This window comes from Hemiscyllium ocellatum, chromosome 12, assembly GCF_020745735.1.
Source record: "Hemiscyllium ocellatum isolate sHemOce1 chromosome 12, sHemOce1.pat.X.cur, whole genome shotgun sequence".
Classification (NCBI taxonomy): domain Eukaryota; kingdom Metazoa; phylum Chordata; class Chondrichthyes; order Orectolobiformes; family Hemiscylliidae; genus Hemiscyllium; species Hemiscyllium ocellatum.
The window spans coordinates 85,410,085-85,431,250 of NC_083412.1; the positions used below are offsets into that span (position 1 = coordinate 85,410,085).

A 21,166-nucleotide genomic window follows, 5' to 3' on the forward strand; every position below is an offset into this window, starting at 1 on the left:
CCTGTCAGTATATTAGTCCCCTTCCAATTTAGGTGCAAAATGTCCTTCTTGTACAGATCACTTCTACCCCAAAAGAGATTCCAATGATCCAAAAATGTGACTCCTTCTCCCAAATACAGCTCCTCAGCCATGCATTCATCTGCTCTATCCTCCTATTCCTGCCCTCACTAGCTCGTAGCACTGGGAATAATCCAGATATTACTACCCTTGAGGACCTCCTTTTTAAATTTCTGCCTAACTCTCTGTAATCTCCCTTCAGAATCTCAACCTTTTCCCTTTCTATGTCATTGGTTCCAATGTGGACAATGACCTCCTGCTGGCCCCTCTCCCCCGTGAGAACATTCTGCACCCTCTCTGAGACATCCTTGATCCTGGCACCAGAGAAACAATACACCATTCTGCTTTTTCTCTGCTGGCCACAGAAACGTCTGTCTCTACCCCAGACTACGGAATCCTCTAACACAATTGATCTCCTGGAAGCCGCCGTACCCCTCGTTGCATTAGAGCCAGTCTCAATACCAGAAACTTGGCTGATCATGCCATGTTCCCCTGAGAATCCATCACCCCCTACATTTTCCAAAACAGCGTACCTGTTTGAAATGGGTATATCCACAAAAGATTCCTGCTCTAGCTGCCTACCTCTCTTACCCTTCCTGGAGTTAACCCATCTATATGACTGTATCTGAGGCTTTCCCCCCTTTCATAACTGCCAACCATCACATACTGTTGCTGTTGCAAATTCCTCATCGCTTCTATCTGTCTCTCCAACCAATCCACTCGATCTGATTAACATTTGCATCCAACAGCATTTATGGCAGATATAATCCGCAGTAACCCTTAAACTCTCTTTAAACTCCCACATCTGACAAGAAGTACATATCACTGCAAAAGCCATTTTTGCTCCTTCACAATCTACAGACCCAGAAAATAACACTATCTTATTCTTCTACAAATACTGCCCCAGGTTAAATGAATAGCTATGGCTTATATTTTAAGTTTAATAAGAGACTTGTCTCCAAAAGATATATAACCAAGAAAGAACCCACTGGACTCACTGTTGCAGGATGTTTTGTAAAATTGTTTGCCAATTACTATTTTGTATATGTGTATGTCATACCAATTTTATTACAATTGAATGTGCTGAATGAAAAAAAAATGAAATTTCACAACGAGCAGAATTGTCAAATTTATTTAATTTGGTATTTAAAAATCATGACAGAATGCAGCCAATAGGCTCAGAAACTGGAGAAGCTGCAGAGTCTGTGATCTCCTGCTCTTTCGCCCTGCAGTTAGCATGTTGTTCAGCGTTGAAGTGTCATAGAACTTCAAGAATTCTGAACCAAACATCTAGTTGTGCTAGGCCATCACAGAGGGAAGTTAGGAGTCAGCCACATTGCTATGGGTATCAACTTGCTTGTAGAAGAGACCAGGTAAAGATAACAGATTTACTTCCCTAAAGGACATTACTTAATCAGTGGTTATGTAAGTCTGTCGTTTTCTGTTCACCAGTCTGGTCATGTTATGACATCCCTCCTTGGCTGTCCTGAAGTAGACTTGAATCCAGATCTCCTGGGCAGCATGGTAGCCCAGTGATGAGCACTCTGCCTCTCAGCGCCAGATTTCCTCCGGGTGCTCTGGTTTCCTCCCACAGTTTTGGGCGTGACCCCTTCTTCGGGCTCATGCCCGAAACGTTGATTCTCCTGCTCTTTGGCTGCTGCCTGACCTGCTGTGCTTTTCCAGCAACACATTTTCAGCTCTGATCTCCAGCATCTGTAGTCCACACTTTTTCCTCCCACAGTCCAAAGATTTGCAGTTTAGGTGGAATTGTATGGTAAATGCAAGGTTATAGGGTTAAAGTTGGAGGGTGGGTCTGGATGGGATGTTTTTCTGAAGGGCGGTGTGGACTCGATGGACCTAATGGCCACCTTTCGCATTGTAGGGATTCTATGATATTGGACCTGAGGTAGGGATGCTGTCATTGTGGTACAACATCCCTTTTCCTGGCCACGATTGTGTATGCAAGCTTTTTAATTCAGATCTATTTAATAAACTGAATTAAAATTCCCCACCTATGGAAGTGGATACTTAGTCCAGTCTTCTGGATTACTACTCTGGGAACATAAAGGGGAAATCATGCTTGACTAATCTTCTGGAATTTTTTGAGGATGTAACTCTGAAGATGGACAAGGGAGATTCAGTGGCTGTAGTATACCTGGACTTTCAGAAAGCCTTTGATAAAGTCCCACGTAGGAGGTTAGTGAGCAAAATTGGGGCACGTGGTATTAGGGGCAAGATACTGACATGGATTGAAAATTGGTTGGCTGATAGGAAACAGTAGTGATAAACGGCTCCCTTTCAGAATGGCAGGCAGTGACCAGTGGGGTACCGCAGGAATCAGTGCTGGGACCGCAGCTTTTTACAATGTCAATTAATGATATAGATGAAGGTATTAAAAGTAATATTAGCAAATTTGCTGATGACACAAAGCTGCGTGGCAGGGTAAAATGTGAGGAGGATGTTAGGAGAATACATGGTGACCTGGACAGCTAGGTGAGTGGACGGATGCATGGCAGATGCAGTTTAATGTGGATAAATGTGTGCTTATCCACTTTGGTGGCAAGAACAGGAAGGCAGATTACTACCTAAATGGAGTCAAGTTAGGTAAAGGGGCAGTACAAAGAGATCTGGGTGTTCTTGTACATCAGTCAATGAAAGCAAGCTTGTAGGTACAGCGGGTAGTGAAGAAAGCTAATTGCATGCTGGCCTTCATAACAGGGATTGAGAATAGAAGCAAAGAGGTCCTTCTGTGGCTGTACTGGGCCCTAGTGAGGCCGCACCTGGAATATTGTGCATGGTTTTGGTCTCCAAATTTGAGGAAAGACATTCTGGCTATTGAGGGAGTGCAATGTAGGCTCATGAGGTCAATTTTTCGTATGGCGGGACTATCTTACGCTGAAACATTGGAGCGACTGGGCTTGTATGTGTTTGAGTTTAGAAGGCTGAGAGGTGTTCTGATTGAGACGTATAAGATTATTAAAGGTTTGGACACTCTGGAGGTAGGAAACATGTTTATGCTGATGGTTGAGTCCTGAACCAGAGAACGCAGTTTAAAAATAAGGGATAGGCCACTTAGAATTGAGGAGAAACTTCTTCACCCAGAGAGTGATGGGTGTATGGAATGCTCTGCCCCAGAAGGCTGTTCAGGCCAAGTCTCTGGATACTCTCAAGAAAGAGTTGTGGCTCTTGAGGATAGTGGAATCAAGGGTTATGGGGATAAGGCAGGAACGGGATACTGATTGAGGATGATCAGCCATGATCATAATGAATGGTGGTGCTGGCTCGAAGGGTAGAGGGGCCTACTCCTGCATCTATTGTCTGTAACCACAATGCTTCAGTTTTGATAATGATTTTTCACCTGAGAGTTAGCCTTCAACCTGATCTGTGTGTACTAAGTGAGATCTGGAGAAAACTTCTCTTGATCATGACATTCAGCTGTGAATAATCCATTGTGTTAAAATGCAAAAATAAGCCGCAAAATCCAGCAATTAAGAGCAGTGTTCTGAATAAAGATAGAAGTGGAGAGAATGCTCACTGTAATTGTGTTGGGTGTGTAATATGAATTTGTAGCAGTAGAAACTGCATTCATCAGTAAATTTTCCTTTTGAATTGTAGAATATAAATGTATACATTCAAGCACATTTGCATTCTCTCCAAGGAAAAAGATTTTTTTTATTGAGATTAAGTCTTGCCATTTTTCCGATATCCTGTGAATTGACCATGACTGATCAATCAATGCCAGCCAAATTGAATAAACTGAGGGAAAAGTAATGCATTTAGTACCAAATATAGTAGTTAGCACATTTGGAAAATAGTCAGTTGAGCCTTGTGGGCCTTTAGACTTTTCTTTCCCTTGTGTATTGAGAGAAGAAAGACATCTTCTTGTGTTAACTCAGTAGAAACATAAAAAATAGGAGTAGGCCAATTCAGCCCTTGAAGCCTGCTACACCATTCCACGTGACCATGGCTGATCTTCCAACTTAGCACCCTGTTCCTGCTATGCTCCTGAAACCCTTGAAACCTTTAGCCCTGAGAACTATATCTAACTCCTTCTTGAAAACATTGTTTTGGTCTGAATTGCTTTCTGTGGTAGAGAATTCCATAGGTGTACTTCTGTCTGGCAGAAGAAATTTCTCCTCATCTCAGTCCTGAATGACGTAACCATATCCTTTTAACTGTGATACCTGGTTCTGGCCTCTTTGGTCATTTGAAAACATACTTCCTGAATTTACTCTTTGGCAACTCCAGCGAATATTAACCAATCTGCTCTGATTTCATGACATTTCAGCCCTGTCATCGCAGGAATCAGTCTAATAGACCTTTGATATACTGCCTCCATGGTCAGAACATCCATCCTTGGCTAAGGACACCAATACTGCACACAATACTCCAGCTGTGGTCTTACTAAAGCTATGAATAATTGCAGCAAGACATCCCTGCTCCTGTACTTGAATCCTCTCCCTCTGAACTGAAAATGTGTTGCTGGAAAAGCGCAGCAGGTCAGGCAGCATCCAAGGAGCAGGAGAATCGACGTTTCGGGCATAAGTCCTTCTTCATTCCTGAAGAAGGGCTTATGCCCGAAACGTCGAATCTCCTGCTCCTTGGATGCTGCCTGACCCGCTGCGCTTTTCCAGCAACGCATTTTCAGCTCTGATCTCTAGCATCTGCAGTCCTCACTTTCTCCTCTCCCTCTGAAGGCTAACATACCATTTGCCGCCTTCATCTGCTGAACCTGCAAGCTTACTTTCACCTGAGCAACCTGTTCTTGTTGCACCTCCCCTTCTCTCAACCCATCACCACTCAGATAATCTGCCTTCCTGTTTTTGCTGCCAGAGTGGATAATCTCACTTTTATCCACATCATTTTTCAACTGCCATGCATTTTCCTACTCGTTCAACTTGTCCAAATCGCACTGACGCATCTCTGCATCCGTGTCTCAGCTCACCCTCCTACACCACTCTGTTTTGTCTGCAAACTTGAAGGTATTACAATCAGTTTCCTTTTCTAAATCATTAACACATTATTGTAAAGAGCTGGAGCCCTAACTTGTCTGTCAAAGCTTCTCTCCCTCTTTGGTCATGGGTCTTTTTTAATTTGTGTGGGGCAGACGGGAAATACTCTCGAGTCATCCACGGTGGCTCAGTGGTTAGCACTGCTGCCTCACAGCGCCAGGGACCTGAGTTCAATTCCTGCCTCAGGTGACTGACTGTGTGGAGTTTGCACGTTCTCCCCGTGTCTGCGTGGGTTTCCTCCGGGTGCTCCGGTTTCCTCCCACAATCCAAAGATGTGCGGGTCAGGTGAATTGGCCATGCTAAATTGCCCGTAGTGTTAGGTAAAGGGGTAAATGCAGGGGAATGGGTATGGGTGGGTTGTGCTTCGGCGGGTCGGTGTGGACTTGTTGGGCCAAAGGGCCACTGTAAATAAACTAATCTAATCTAAAAACTCTGAACAGTGTGGACTGCTCTTATTCTTTCATGATCAAACTGATTCCTATTGAATCAATTCCGACTTATATTCGTTGGAGTTTAGAAGAAGGCAAAGGGATCTTCCAGAGAGTTACAAAATTCTAACAGGACCAACCAGAGTAAATGAAGGAATGATGCTCCTGATGACCAGGGAATCAAAACCAGTGGCTGCCTTCATTTCTTGGTCCTATTATGTACCTTTTTTTTAAATGCCATTTCTACTAAAGCATAGTTCTACTGTATTTTTGTAAAGAGTCAAAAGGTGTCATGCTGGAAAAGCACTGCTGATCAGCCAGCATCAGAGGAGCAGGAGAATTAACATTTTGAGCATAAGCTGTTCATCAGGAATTTCTGCTGAAGAGCTTATACTCGAAACATCAACTTTCCTGCTCCTCTGTACTTTTCCAGCACCACACCTTTTGACTCAGATCTCCAGCATCTGCAGTCCTCTTTCTCACTGTACTTTTTGTAATGCTTACATTACAACCAGTCGAAGGCGTCGAGCGAATCTGTGTAGAGTATTGGCTTGTTAGCCTTGGTTAACACGGCTGATACAGTGAAGCATCGATATAATCAATTGGGGGGAAATGAATTGGTTGGTATTGCTCTTACCAAAACAAAAATACCTCCTCTGGTCGAAAGACATGAATCTAAACTAGATTTGTTTTATATCTATCAACAGTCATTGATGGTTCTCCAGTCTCTGAGATCGCTGGTCCATTCTCAGCGGCAGATATTTCAAGCAACTGTATCAGCAGAAGGCCAAGGACTCAGCCTGCACTCTGGATCATCTCCTACGCACTGATTACACTCTGCGGCATTACCCTCCTCGTTTCAGTCATCTTGCTGATTTTTCCTTGCAGCCATCGAAATGACAATGGTCTCACTGATGATTCATCATTAATTAGGAACCGTTGGAAATAAAACCATGCATGTCACGCGTGGAATGATTATCGGGCTGTTTGCACTATTTGATGGTACCCGTGTAGCCTGGTGCCTTTTGGAGCAAGTTTGGTGTATTTAAAAAGTAAATAATGGTGACTAATGTTGTGGCAGTTGGGAACTGAACATTCAACTCATGTTACACAGAATGTGCATCCTACTTAATTGCCCCCCAATCCTGATATGCAGCAGAGTATACTGTACACTAATATCTATTAGTTATCCAATCATTCTGTAAACTTCAAAAGTATAATTAGAAATTATTTGAAACCAGGCAATTTGTGTAGATTGAATACTCAGATGATTGGAAGGTTTCCCATCCACTGAAATTATGAATGGGCCTTGACTTTGAGTATATTTTCAAACAGTGATGTGGACAGAGTTTTTATAATACCACAAAGAGAACAAGATCTAAACAAAAAGACCTCTCTGAATTTCTCTGCACTAGCATCTCTCAACCAAAGACTCATTTAAGTCAGTCAGGAAGCTAGAAGATGTCGATAAGTGTACAGCCATCTCTCATGGTTACATTTTGGGGTCGCAGGACAATTCAATAGAATATTTTCTTTTTGCTTTCTTTATTTGGTGATTATTGTTACGCTTACTGTTGATTGATGTGTTAAACCATTATTTTGAAACATTGCACTCTTATAAACTACGCCACAAATTACAGTTTTCAGGTTTCTTTGATTACCAGTTCTAGTGGGTGGGATTGTCAGGAATATTCCTGGAAATGCCCTGTGCTTTGCATTGCTGTTGTATTTTGCCAGTTTCAGCTTACGCATCACTCTTATGCAACAATCCAGTGCTTCTGCTGGCATTGGGTCGTCTGGGTAACTTGCGTCCTGCTGCCATTTGTAGCAAGCAAGTGAAGTTGCAGCCTCATATGTTGCAACAACTGCACCTGTTCCTCTAGATAAGAACACCCATGTCTATTTTCCTCACCATTTTCTATGAGATCGCCCTACCTCTGCTTTTGACTTGCCAAACTCTGCACGGTTGATTACGGTTGAGGCTAAAGGATCTATTATCTGGTTTGCACAAACAGCCTGGGCCTCCTGATACTGCTGATGTACGACGTCTCATCGTTAAGTAGCAAGAACTGGTGGCACCTATCGTCTTCCAGGCATACCCACAGTGGAAGGTGTCTGTCATAACTCCTCATTTTAGGTTGCAGAATGACCGAGACGTGACTTTCTTTGTACTTCAGAGTTTGGGTGAGGGTGACATTTCCTTGTGATAATATTGGACACAATTCCATACCACTGCTTAGTTACTTGTGATTTTTACCCTTCCCCAACCCCTACCAGTGAGCTCCCTATTGATTCTATCCAACTGTCTATGATCACATCAGAACAGGGGCTGCTTATCTCACACAAGGCGGTGAATTTTATTTGCTGTGGAGGAGAACAGGGACCATTTGTGGGCTAGCTGTGCTTGTCTGGCATTGAAGATTCTGTCATCAGCCTCACTGCATCCTCCCCACCTACCCCACAAGAGGAAGTGATGGTAAAATTGACAGTACGTTTGTGAGATGAATATTAAGTGAAGTACTTCTCTTTGTTATATGAACACACTGACACTATCAGTCCTTTCACCTGAGAATCTTTGAAAGGAAAGTTGCAGAATGATGTAAACTTCCCATATTGAACAAAGATTAACCCAAGCTATGATCAAGTACAACTGGATCCTATTCTTCCCTCGGGTGGACACGCACCACTCGGATATACTTGTTTGCCAGATAGTGACCCTGTCGGCCACTTTAATTGAGATTTTTGCAACTCATTTCATGTAGGGTGCTAACAAATGATGCTTCCATCCTAACAGCTTTGGCTGGGTCTTCAGTTCTCATTTACTGAAAATTAAAACACTCAAACCAAGCATAAAATCAAGTGTGTATTTTAGTTTTGAAAAAGTCCTGAGCAGGAATTCCCACTGCACTCCATCACCTTCCAAAAGAATTGACATGTTTGTGAAATGTGAAATAACATTTGAAGAGATTGACACCATAAAAAGCTTTTTGATGCGTAAAAGAGGTTTTTGCTTTTTAATGTGCGACATAATGTGATAACATCAAACTTAATGATGAAGCATCTTGTCAACCAAGGCATCCACCTCTGAGATTTTCCAAAGATTATTATTATATCTTATGTATCTTTTAATTTTCTGTCTGCTACAGCACAAGTGTCTTGGGATTTTCTGAAAAGCAAGCCAGTCACTTTAACAGAATAGTAATTAAGTTATGAATAAAACCCTTGGGGTTTGTAAATCTTAAATAATAAAATATGCATTCAAAGGAAAGCAAAATCTATAATGTGCAAACTGATTTTTTTTTCCCACCTGCAGTTTAAGGTAGATTTCAGAAGAAGGAAAGCATAATTGTTTCTTTTAAAATAAATACTTATCAGCAGAACGTTTTGATCATCTGAGGAACATCATTGCCACAATAGACTTTTTAAAAGTCATTGTGTTTGTAGCTTTGAGTGTGCAAATAAGTGGAAAACTGTTGATTCAAGAACTCTTGTCTTTATCTTTTAAAAAAGATAAATTGTAGTTTCTGTTCTACTAATCAATAAGGATCATGTAGTCTCAGTCATCAAGAGTCTGAGTGCAGTAATAGGGAGTGCTACATTACCTGTGGTGCTGTTTTTCAGCTGAGATGTTAAATTGATGATTCTTCCGGAGGAATCCAGGATAGAATCTCTTTGGCTAGAGCAACAGAACAAAGAAGATGGGATTCCATTGCTCGGCAGTCTGCAGATCACCAATAAATGAGAAGGATATGGATGAATAAATTTGCAGGAAATTACAGACCGGTGTGAGAATTACTGTGTAGTTATAATCAGACTCTGCAGTGTTCAAGTAGGCCATCCAGCCTGTTGAGTCCACAGCAACCCATCCCATTCCTGCAACCCTGCATTTCCCATGGCTAATCCATTTAGCCTGCACATCCCTAAATAATTTAGCATAGCCATCCGCCTAACTAGGTCTCCGACTAGTTCCAGAGATGTGGAGGAAAGCATAGCAAAGATTATTCTAGTTAGGAGCAAGAGTAACAGGGTACTTGTTATGGGGGACTTTAACTTTCCATAAATTAACTGGAAATACTACAGGTTTGAGTACTTTAGATGGGTCAGTTTTTGTCCAATGTATGCAGGAGGGTTTCCTGGCCACAGCATGTAGACCGGTCAACAAGGGGCAAGGCCACATTGGATTTGATACTGGGCAATGAACCTGCCCAGGTGTTAGATTTGGAAGTAGGTGAGCACTTTGGTGATAGTGACCACAATTTGGTTATGTTCACTTTAGCGATGGAAAGGGGTAGGTATATACTGCATGGCATGAGTTATAGCTGGTGGAAAGGCAATTACAATGCGATTAGACAAGACTTAGGATGGGGAAGGAAACTGCAAGGATTGGCACAATTGAAATATCGAGCTTATTCAAGGAACATCTACTGCGTGTCCTTGATACGTGTCTCCCTAACAAGCTGGGAGGAAATGGTAGAGTGAGGGAGCTGTGGTTTACTAAAGAAGATGAATCTCTTGCCAAGAGGAAGAAGAAGGCTTAGTTAAGGTGCTTGAGCGTTACAAGTTAGTCAGGAAAGACCTAAAGAAAGAGCTAAAAAGAGCCAGGAGGAGACATGAGAAGTCGTTGGCAGATCAGATCAAGGAAAACTGATAGGTATATCAGGAATAAAAGAATAACTAGAAAAATGTTTGTGCTAATCAAGGACAGTAGTGAGAAGTTGTGTGTGGAGTCTGAGGAGATAGGAGAAGCGCTAAATGAATATTTTTCGTCAGTATTTGCACTTGAAAAAGACAATGTGGCCAAGGAATATACTGAGATATGGGCTACTAGATGAGATGGGATTGAGGTTCACCAGGTGTTACCAATTCTGGGAAGTGCGAAATAGGAAAATCCCCTGGCTGGATGGGATTTATCCTAGAATTCTCTGGGAAGCCAGGGGGGAGATTGCCGAGCCTATGACATTGATCTTTATGCCGTCATTGTTTACAGGAATAGTGCCATAAGACTGAAGAGTAACAAATGGTGTCAAGGGGAGTAGAGACAACCCTGGTAATTATAGCCTTATTTCGGTTGTGGGTAAAGTGTTGGAACAGATTATGAGAGGGAGGATTTATAATCATCTATAGAGGAATAAATTGATTTGGGATAGTCAGCACGGTTTTGTGAAGGGTAGTTCGTGTCTCACAAATCTCTATTGAGTTCTTTGAGATGATGACCAAACAGGTGGATGAGGGTAAAGCAGGTGATGGATTTTAGTAAGGTGTTTGATAAGGTTCTCTATGGTAGGCTATTGCACACAAAATATGGAGGCATAGAATTGGGGGTGTTTTAGTAGTGTTAGGACGGGCTACCGTCCCCGTGTTCGTTTGAAGGAGAGAAACACTGGATCTGATTCAAAATATAAGCTGTTTTAATGAGAGAGAGCCGTACACAAATACAGTGAGGTTTTCAGCTCACTGGAGAAAGCGCCTTCTCACTATATTTCTCTTTGTCTAGCTCTTTTAGCCCCTTGCATCTCAATGCTACATCCTTATTTGGTAAGATACGGTATACTCGTATGGCATTGGTCCCGAGCTGATAACATTCTGTTACCTCAGTTTGAGCTACGTGCAATTTAACACGGTTCCAATGTCCTGTTATCTTTTCACCCTCCCTGGGGCCTCTTTATGCCATCAGCTTTTCAGTCTGCTCCTAGTGCAACATAATGGTCTACTGCTGCCTAGTTTAGCTAACAATTTCCAGACTTGCTAATACTACCTTACGTGAGCACTACCTAACAATAAAGTTTCTTAACACAACCTAACCTTAATAATGCTTCCTAACAGTAGTTTGGATCAGAAATTGGTTAGCTGAAAGAAGACAGAGGGTGGTGGTTGATGGGAAACATTCATCCTGGAGTTCAGTTACTAGTGGTGTAATGCAAGGATCTGTTTTGGGACCACTGCTGTTTGTCATTTTTATAAATGACCTAGATGCGGGTATAGAAGGATGGATTAGTAAATTTGCAGATGACACTAAGGTCTGTGGAGTTGTGGATAGTGCCGAAGGATGTTGCAGGTTACAGAAGGACATAGATAAGCTGCAGACCTGGGCTGAGAAGTGGCAAATAGAGTTTAATGCAGAAAATTCAGGTGATTCACTTTAGAAGAAACAGCAGCAATAAGGAGTACTGGGCTAATGGTGAGATTCTTGATAGCGTGGATGAGCAGAGAGATCTCGCTGTTCATGTACATGGATCCCTGAAAGTTGTCACCCAGGTTGATAAGGTAGTTAAGAAGGCATGTGGTCTGTTAGTTTTTGTTGGTAGAGGGATTGAGTTTTGCAGTCATGAGGTCATGTTGCAGTTGTACAAAACTCTGGTGCAGTCACACTTGGAGTATTGCGTACAGTTCTGGTCACCGCATTATAGGAAGGTTGTGGAAGCTTTGGAAAAGGTTCAGAGGTGATTTACTAGGATGTTGCCTGGTTTGGAGGGAAGGTCTTATGTGGAAATGCTGAGGAACTTGAGGCTGTATGTGTTAGACAAAAGAAGGTTGAGATGTGACTTCATTGAGACATATAAAATAATCAGAGGGTTAGATAGGGTGGAGAGTGAGGGCCTTTTTCCTCGGATGGTGATAGCTAGCACAAGGGGACATAGCTTTTAATTGAGGGGTGATAGATATAGGACCGATATCAGAGGTAGTTTCTTTACTCAGAGTAGTAGGGTCGTGGGACGTACTGCCTGCGTGAGTAGTAAACTCACCAACTAAGTGTATTTAACTGGTCATGGGATAGACATAAGGATGAAAATGGAATAGAGTAGGATAGGGCTTCAGATTGGTTTCACAGGTCAGCGCAACATTGAGGGCTGAAGGGCCTGTGCTGCACTCTAATGTTCTATGTGTGCACCAATACAGTGCTTGTGGGGGGTCAATGCAGGGGAACCTCAGTTATCGAAATATCGGCTATCCGAAGGAGATCTCGAGGTAGAAACATTACATTAGAGAGCTGTTTCGATCCTGATCACGCCTTTTGTTCACACCAGTTCAAAACAATCTCAGCTGAGAACAGTCCTGGGCATAGATGAGAGCCCAGGCACCGTCTCCAAATGACTGACCTCCTGCCCTCTCTCTCTCCCCCCACACGTTCCCTGGAGTTTTACATGGGGTGAACCCTAAACCTCCTTTCCCAAATTTTAGCAGTGTGGCTGCTCCACTCACTGAATTGCTAAAGAAAGGCAAGAAGTTTCAGTGGACAGTGGACTGTTGGAAGGAATTTGACAGCCTGAAAGCTGTGTTAACCACTGCCCCAGTATTATCCACGCCTAATTATGCAAAGCCATTCAAAGTGGCTAGCGATGTGAGTGATGTAGGTGTCGGTGCTGTGGTCTTGCAGGAAGATAACAAGAAGATAGAAAGACCTATCGGGTATTTCTCCAGGAAATTGAACATTCATCGACAGAAATATTCAATAGTTGAGAAGGAGACTTTGAGCTTGGTGATGGCATTACAATATTTCAATGTTTATGTTACCATAATGTATCTGAGACAATCATATATACTGATCATAACCGATTGAAGTTTGTGGAGACATTAAATTCCAGACTGTTTAGATGGAGCTGGTTGTTACAGCCATTCAATTTGAAAACTGTGCATGTGGCAGAACAGGAAACGTGATTGCTGACGCATTGTTGAGACTTGGGTGAGGAACAGAGGCGTTTGATGGCAGGGGTAAACGGACTGAAACAGAATGTAATGGTGCATGTTTGCATGTTTATAGTCAATGTAATGTAAATGGGTGTTGTAGTAAGATTAAGGGGTTTTAAAATTAGGCCATCTTATGGATATTGATGGTTCATTTTTAAGGGGGAGCTGAGACAATGCTGCTCCTCTAACAAGGGTATGTTGTCCTTAGCTTGTTTTAAAGAGGGGTCGTGAAGGACACAGATTCCAAAATGTCTGCATTTATCTATTTAACGAATCTTTCAAGTTTTAAAATAAAACACTTGGACAACGAGAGGGGAGTGGCCAGCTCAGCTTTTCTCTGGTTTGGTTTGGTTTTAGCAGACAGTCTATTCAAAGCTACAAGGTCAGTTGTTAGCTGGGAATCCAAAGAAACAGGAATATGGAAGAAAGTGTTCCATGCTGAATCTCTCTACCATCTTGCTCTCCTATAAGAACCTGTGTTTGATTTTATCTTTTTGCCAAGGGAGTGTTTATGAGAACTGTTGCAGGCATTTGGAACAGCATCATTAAGTTGGGATAGTCTGTTGGGTTTACAGGTAGGTTAAGTTATTTTGTATTCTGTTCTCCTTTGTTTGTGTTTTGTTTAGTACTCTGTAAATAAATAACTTCTACATTCAAACCACTGAGACAACTATGGCTGAATGAGGCACTCAAGGCCATCTATGAAATTAGCTACCTAATCCCAAAACCTTACGGCAATTCTACAGGATCAGCATCTCTGAAAAATGTCTGGTTAAATTGATCCAATGGAACAAAAAAGTTATAAGAAGAACTTCAAAAGCGAGAAAATAATGTCTGGTATAGGTTGGATTATAATGTTAGTCTCTTTGATTAAAGATATTGCCCCTATGTTTAGTTGCCACTCAAAGCTTGATATTAACAGTCCAGCAGCTTTACTATGTTAACCACAACATATAGTCAAACATATTATAAAGCAAACGTGTATTTTAAAAATAGATCTGTTAGTTAAGAATTAGTTGAAAGAAATTGGGAACATTTCCTTCTCTAAATAAGCAGTGTCGGAAATTAGATCCCTTTAAAACTGAATTATCTTTGTGTTCTATTTTTCATATTTACTGTGTCACCATGACCTCATCTTCCTGTGTTACAATAGTAGCTAATAACAAACGTAAATGTGTTATGGACACTGTACTATACTCTAATGAGTGCAGTAGTTTCAAAAATCAGAAATTTTTGTTCTTTGAAGGAATGAAAATGACCCTTAAAATGGAGATGGGAAAGGGATAATAGTGATCCTGCCATCATGGACTTTTAGATTAGTGTGGGAAACCTGGTCTGCATGGATAGGTTGGACACTTGCTTGTTCTTTTTTGTGAATCACCTAGAACCTGGTGCGCACGGCATAGTGTGGCTAGTCCGAGACTCAGAACATCAAGGAGGCTAGGGGAGAACTTCAAAAAGATATAGACATTTGGACAGGTACGTGGACAGGGTGGCACGGTGGCTCAGTGGTTAGCATTGCTGCACTCACAGTGCCAGAGACCCAGGTTCGATTCCAACCTCAGACAACTGTCTGTGTGGAGTTTGCATAGTCTCCCTGTGTTGGCGTGGGTTTCCTCTGGGTGCTCCAGTTTCCTCCCACAATCTGAGGATGTACAGTTCAGGTGAATTGGCCATGCTCAATTGCCCATAGTGTTCAGGGATGTGTAGGTTAGGTGCAGTAGTCAGGGGTAAATGTAGAGCTGAAAATGTGTTGCTGGTTAAAGCACAGCAGGTTAGGCAGCATCCAAGGAACAGGAAATTCGACGTTTCGGGCCAGAGCCCTTCATCAGGAATGAGGAGAGGGTGCCAGGCAGGCTCAGATAAAAGGTAGGGGGGAGGGACTAGGGGGAGGGGCAATGGAGATGTGATAGGTGGAAGGAGGTCAAGGTGAGGGTGATAGGCCGGAGTGGGGTGGGGGCGGAGAGGTCAGGAAGAGGATTGCAGGTTAGGAGGGCGGTGCTGAGTTGAGGGAACCGACTGAGACAAGGTGGGGGGAGGGGAAATGAGGAAACTGGAGAAATCCGAGTTCATCCCTTGTGGCTGGAGGGTTCCCAGGCGGAAGATGAGGCGCTCTTCCTCCAACCGTCGTGTTGTTATGTTCTGGCGATGGAGGAATCCAAGGACCTGCATGTCTTCGGTGGAGTGGGAGGGAGAGTTAAAGTGTTGAGCCACGGGGTGGTTGGGTTGGTTGGTTCGGGCATCCCAGAGGTGTTCCCTGAAGCGTTCTGCAAGTAAGCGGCCTGTCTCCCCAATATAGAGGAGGCCACATCGGGTGCAGCGGATGCAATAGATGATGTGTGTGGAGGTGCAGGTGAATTTGTGGCGGATATGGAAGGATCCCTTGGGGCCTTGGAGAGAAGTAAGGGAGGAGGTGTGGGCGCAAGTTTTGCATTTCCTCCGGTTGCAGGGGAAGGTGCCGGGAGTGGAGGTTGGGTTGGTGGGGGGTGTGGACCTGACGAGGGAGTCACGAAGGGAGTGGTCTTTGCGGAACGCTGATAGGGGAGGGGAGGGAAATATATCCCTGGTGGTGGGGTCCGTTTGGAGGTGGCAGAAATGACGGCGGATGATACGCTGTATACGGAGGTTAGTGGGGTGGTAGGTGAGAACCAGTGGAGTTCTGTCTTGGTGGCGGTTGGAGGGGCGGGGCTCAAGGGCGGAGGAGCGGGAAGTGGAGGAGATGCGGTGGAGGGCATCGTCGATCACGTCTGGGGGGAATCTGCGGTCCTTGAAGAAGGAGGCCATCTGGGCTGTACGGTATTGGAACTGGTCCTCCTGGGAGCAGATGCGGCGGAGACGAAGGAATTGGGAATATGGGGTGGAGTTTTTCCGGGGGCAGGGTGGGAGGAGGTGTAGTCCAGGTAGCTGTGGGAGTCAGTCGGTTTATAGTAGATGTCTGTGTTGAGTTGGTCGCCCGAGATAGAAATGGAAAGGTCTAGGAAGGGGAGGGAGGAGTCTGAGACAGTCCAGGTGAATTTGAGGTCAGGATGGAAGGTGTTGGTAAAGTTGATGAACTGTTCAACCTCCTCGTGGGAGCACGAGGCAGCGCCGATACAGTCATCGATGTAGCGGAGGAAAAGGTGGGAGGTGGTGCCAGTGTAGTTACGGAAGATGGACTGTAGAGCAACAGGGTGGAGAAATGGGTCTGGGTGGGTTGCTCTTCAGAGGGTTGGTGTAGACTCGTTGGGCTGAACAGGCTGTTTCTACGCTGTTGAGATTCTATGGATAAAAACATACAACATAAATAAGTACAGCCCAGAACAGGCCCTTTGGTCTGCGATGCTGTGCTGAGGTTTAATCCTAATGTAAAATATAACTAAACCTACACACCCCTCAACTCACTGCCATCCATGTGTCTGTCCAGCAGTCGCTTAAATGTCCCTAACAACTCTGCTTCCACCACCACAGCTGACAACTCTCTGTGTAAAGGGATAGGGGGGATTTAGAGGGATAGGAATCAAACAGAGGCAAATGAGACTAGTTCAGTTTAGAAAACCTGGCTTGCATGAGCAAGTTAGGCCAAAGGGCCTGTTTCTGTGCTGTCTGACTCTATGATTGTAATGTGCTTTTTGCGAGCACCGGGGAAGGCCTAGAATACCACTGGGGTATTCTACACCTGAACCATATTCAGATTCATGTCCTAAACAGCCTCATAACTGGAGAAGCCAAAAGTCAATCTCACATATTAAATTTCAGAAGATTTGGTAAATGGACGACTAGAAACAAGGTGATTGCAAAAGGCATTAATATGGAAAACTACAGACTGAACAAAAAGAGAGTATAAATCGAAAGTAAAAACACTAAAGCTGCACACAGAAGTCATTAAAGACTCCATGCAATTGCTACAAGATATTTTTACTCCTGTACTTCTAAATCCTCTTGTAATGAATGCCAACACACCATGTGGCCTTTCTAATAGCTCGCTGTCCCTGCATAGAGGTTGCTTCGACTGGGCCTGTATTCACTTCAGTTTAGAAGAATGAGATGGGACCTGATTGAAATGTATAAAACTCTAAAGGAGCTAGCTAGTCTTGATGCAGCGAGGATGTTTCCACTGAAATCTAGAGCCTGGAATCAAAATCTCAGCATAGCTGAGAGGCAGAAACTCTCATAACATTTCAGAAATATTTAAATGTGTACTTGTGTTGCCAATGCATACAAGGTTCTGTGCCATATGCTAGAAAATGGGATTAGAATAGTTTGGTACTTATTTTTAACTGGTATGGATACTACGGGCTGAGGGGTCCTATTACTGTGCTGTAGATATCTATGAGTCTCTGTGATGCAGGGTCGGCAATTTAGGACATCGTTTCGGACTGAGGTGAAAAAAAATTTCTTCATTCTGCAGGTGGTCAACCTGTAGAATTCTCAAACACAGAAGGTTGTGATGGCTTGCTCAATTAGTGTATTCAATAAAGAGATAAATAGCTTTTGAGATGTTAAAGGTTGAGAAGATAGTGGATCAGCCATGATCATATCGAATGACGGAGCAGACTCAAGGGCTGAATGGCTTCCTCCTGCTCTTAGCGTCTAGGTAAATTGTGCTACTGGATAACGGTGAGGTGCTCTGGTTTCCTCCCACAGTCCAAAGATGTGCAGTTTAGGTCAATTAGCCATGCTAAATTGACCATAGTGTACAGGGTAGGTAGGGGAATACTGGGTTCCAGGTGTAGAAGGTAGGCCTGGGTGGGATGCTGTTCAGGGGATTGGTGTGGACCCGATGGGCCAAATGGTGGGGATTCTATGATTCTTTTCTGTGAGTCTTTTATGGTCCTTTTGGAAGTCTATCTAAACAGCAACAATAGCAGCAAAGGAGAACAAATGTCGAGGTGAGCAGCAGATAACTACATAAGGAATGGGATCACTCAGAGTGACCCTGGGGGTGAACAGCTGGACAAATCCCTGAGGAGCGGGTCACTCAGAGTGACCCTGGGGGTGAACAGCTAGATAAATCCCTGAGGAGCAGGGTATGTTAGACTAAGAGTGGTAAGTGCCTGGAATTCACTACCAGAGGAGGAGATGGAGGCAAATGCAATAACAACATTGAAGAGGCATCTTGGCAGATATATATATAATACACAGGGAGTAGAGGTATATGGACCACATCGAAGCAAAAGTTTGTTATTTTAGGAAGATATCATGTGTTGACACAGTCTTGATGGGCTGAAGGGCCTGTTGCAGTGGCATTTTGTCTTTTGTTCTTTGTGATCTTATGGTGTGGAAATTGAACCTCCACCATTGGCATCACTCTGCATCATTAACCAGCTATCCAGCCTAACAATCTTTGGGAGTAGCAACTTCTGTTTTTCTCTCAGACTGATGTAGGGAAATTCCTGGTTTTCTCCCCAAATGAAGGCTAATTCCCCAGGATCTCCTTTCTCCTCTCCCCCTCCTCCCTGTTGGTATCCTTTGTTTGGGCTGTTTCAGTCACATATCTTAGCCCTCTTAGCCAATGACCATAATGCTAGGATGACTCTTGTCTTCTTGCCCACCTTCATTTGAGGATTTGTCTTCTAAAAGCAAAAACTTTGTATTTTCCAAAATGCTGCATTGATAATAATGTCTAGGAAATCTTCTGTTTGCATTTGGAATCATAAAGTCATAGAGACGTACAGCAGGGAAACTCGTCCATGCCGACCAGATATCATATCCTAATCTAGTCCCATTTACCAGCACATGGCACATACCCCTCTTAAACCCTTCCTATTCTTGCACCCTCCAGATGCCTTTTATTGAAGGCTAGTTATGATTGTAACGCAGTTACATGAGCTCTCATTCTACATAGAAAGTACTAAATATGGAATACCAAGATAAAACTGTTTTAAAGGCAACTCAATTTCCAACATATCTTCAACTCTGGAACTCACTCCCTAATGGCATTGTGTGTGCATCTCTACCAAACAGATTACAGCAGTTCTCGAAAGCAGTTCCCTTCTCAAGTGCAACTAGGAATGGGCAATAAATGTAGGCTCCGTACAAGGAAAGGTTGAGTAGGTTGGCCGTGTGGTCAATGACCTTATCACTGGACTGCTAATCCAGAGACCCGGAGATCTAGGGTCAAATCCCTCAATGGCAGATGATGGAATTTGAATTTAATTTTAAAAATCGGAAATTAAAAGTCTAATGATGACCATGAATCCATTGTTGATTATTGGAAAAACCCATCTGGTTCATTAATGTCCTTTAGGGAAGGAAGCTACCATCCTTGCCCTGTCTGGCCCATGTGTGACTCCAGACCCACAGCGATGTGGTTAACTCTTAACTGCCCTCTCGGCAATTAGGGATGGACAATAAATGTTGGCCCAGCCAGAGATGCCCTCAGCCCATGAATGAACAAAGAAAAACTTATTGAACCATACTAGACTATTAGGGAACATGACAGGGTAGATGCTAAGAGGTTGTTATCCCTTATGGGAGAGTTTAAGAGCAGAGAACATAACCTCAGAATAAGGGGTGACACATTTGAAACAGAAATTAGGAGGAATTTCTCCTTTCAGAGGGAAGTGAATCTGTGGAATTCTTTACTGTAGAGCACTGGTGAGGTTAGGTTGGTAAGTACATTCAAGGCTGAGTTAGACAGGTCTTTAATCAGAAAGGGAATCAATGGTTAAAGGGTGAAAACAGGAAAATGAGTTGAGGATTATCAGATCAACCTTGATCTATTGAATGGCAGATGACTTGATGGAATGAATGACCTCCCTAAGATCCTACAGTTCTATGGTCTCATCTAATAACAAAATATCAAAAGTACATCCCTCCCTGTTGCGTTCAGTGCATTTCACACATTTTCGAACAGAAGGTCAGTGAAGCGGTGTTACTTTCCCCGACAGCCTCGGATCCACCTGTGCCCTCAGTCACTGCTGCAGATGTCAGATTGGCCTTTTTGAGAGTGAACCCACAGAAAGCAGCTGGCCCAGATGGAGTCCCCAGCCGTGCACTCAGATCCTGCCCATACCGGTCAGCAGGAGTATTTGCTGACATCATTAACCTCTCCTTACTACGATCTGAAAGCCCACCATCAAGAAGATCACCATTGTCTCAGTGCCAAAGAAAAATCATGCAGCATGCCTCAATAACTACTGCCTGGAAACTCTGATCTCTATATGAATTGCTTCGAGAGGTTAGTCATGGCTCACATGAATTCCAGCCTCCCAGCCTGCCTCGATTCCTTGTAATTTGCCTCCTGACAAAACAGGTCCAAGGTAGATACCATCTCCGCGGCCCTACACTCATCCCTGGAACATCTGGATAACAAGGATACCTACATCAGGCTATTGACTGTGTGGCCAAATTTTATCCTAACTCCATCTACATGCTCGCTGATGACAGCACTGTTGTAGGCTGAATCTCAAATAATGATGAGACAGAATACAGGAAAGATATAAAGTTATTGGCGGCATGGTGTAAAGATATCAATCTCTCCCACAATAAAAGAGCTGGTCATTGACTTTAGGAAGCAAGATAGAGGACACGCCCCTATCTACATCAGTGGTGCTAAGGTGAAGATGGTTGAAAGCATCAAGTTCCTAGGAGTAATATCACCAACAATCCGTCCTGGTCCATCCATGTCAAGCAACACACAACAACGCCTCTGCTTCCTCAGGAGGCTAAGATAATCTGGCATATCTGTAATGACTGTCATCATTTTTATACATGACTCAGAGAAAACATTCAGTTGCATCACAACTTGGTATGGAAACTCATCTACCCAAGACCTTAAGAAACTACAGAGAATTGTAAACACATCCCAGTCCATCATGCAAGGCACCCTTCCAACCATTGACTCCATTTACACTTCTTGCAGCCCCAGGAAGGCAGCCATCATCATCATACATTCCTCCCACCACTGTTCCAACCTCTTGCTGGGCACAAGATACAAAAGGTTAAACACACATACCAACAGATTCAAGAACAGCTTCTTCCCTGCTCTTATCAGGCTTCTGA

At 43.3% G+C, this 21,166-nt stretch overlaps 1 protein-coding gene across 1 annotated transcript in view; it reads left to right on the forward strand.

Moving 5' to 3' along the window:
• Positions 1-8,778, forward strand: part of bace2 (beta-secretase 2) — a 79,229-nt gene extending 70,451 nt beyond the window's left edge. Inside the window, exon 9 of the mRNA XM_060833814.1 lies at positions 6,205-8,778. Coding sequence (XP_060689797.1) covers positions 6,205-6,446 — 242 coding nt within the window. The 3' untranslated portion in view covers positions 6,447-8,778. The remainder of the gene's footprint in view (positions 1-6,204) is intronic.
• Positions 8,779-21,166: the final 12,388 nt, after the last annotated feature.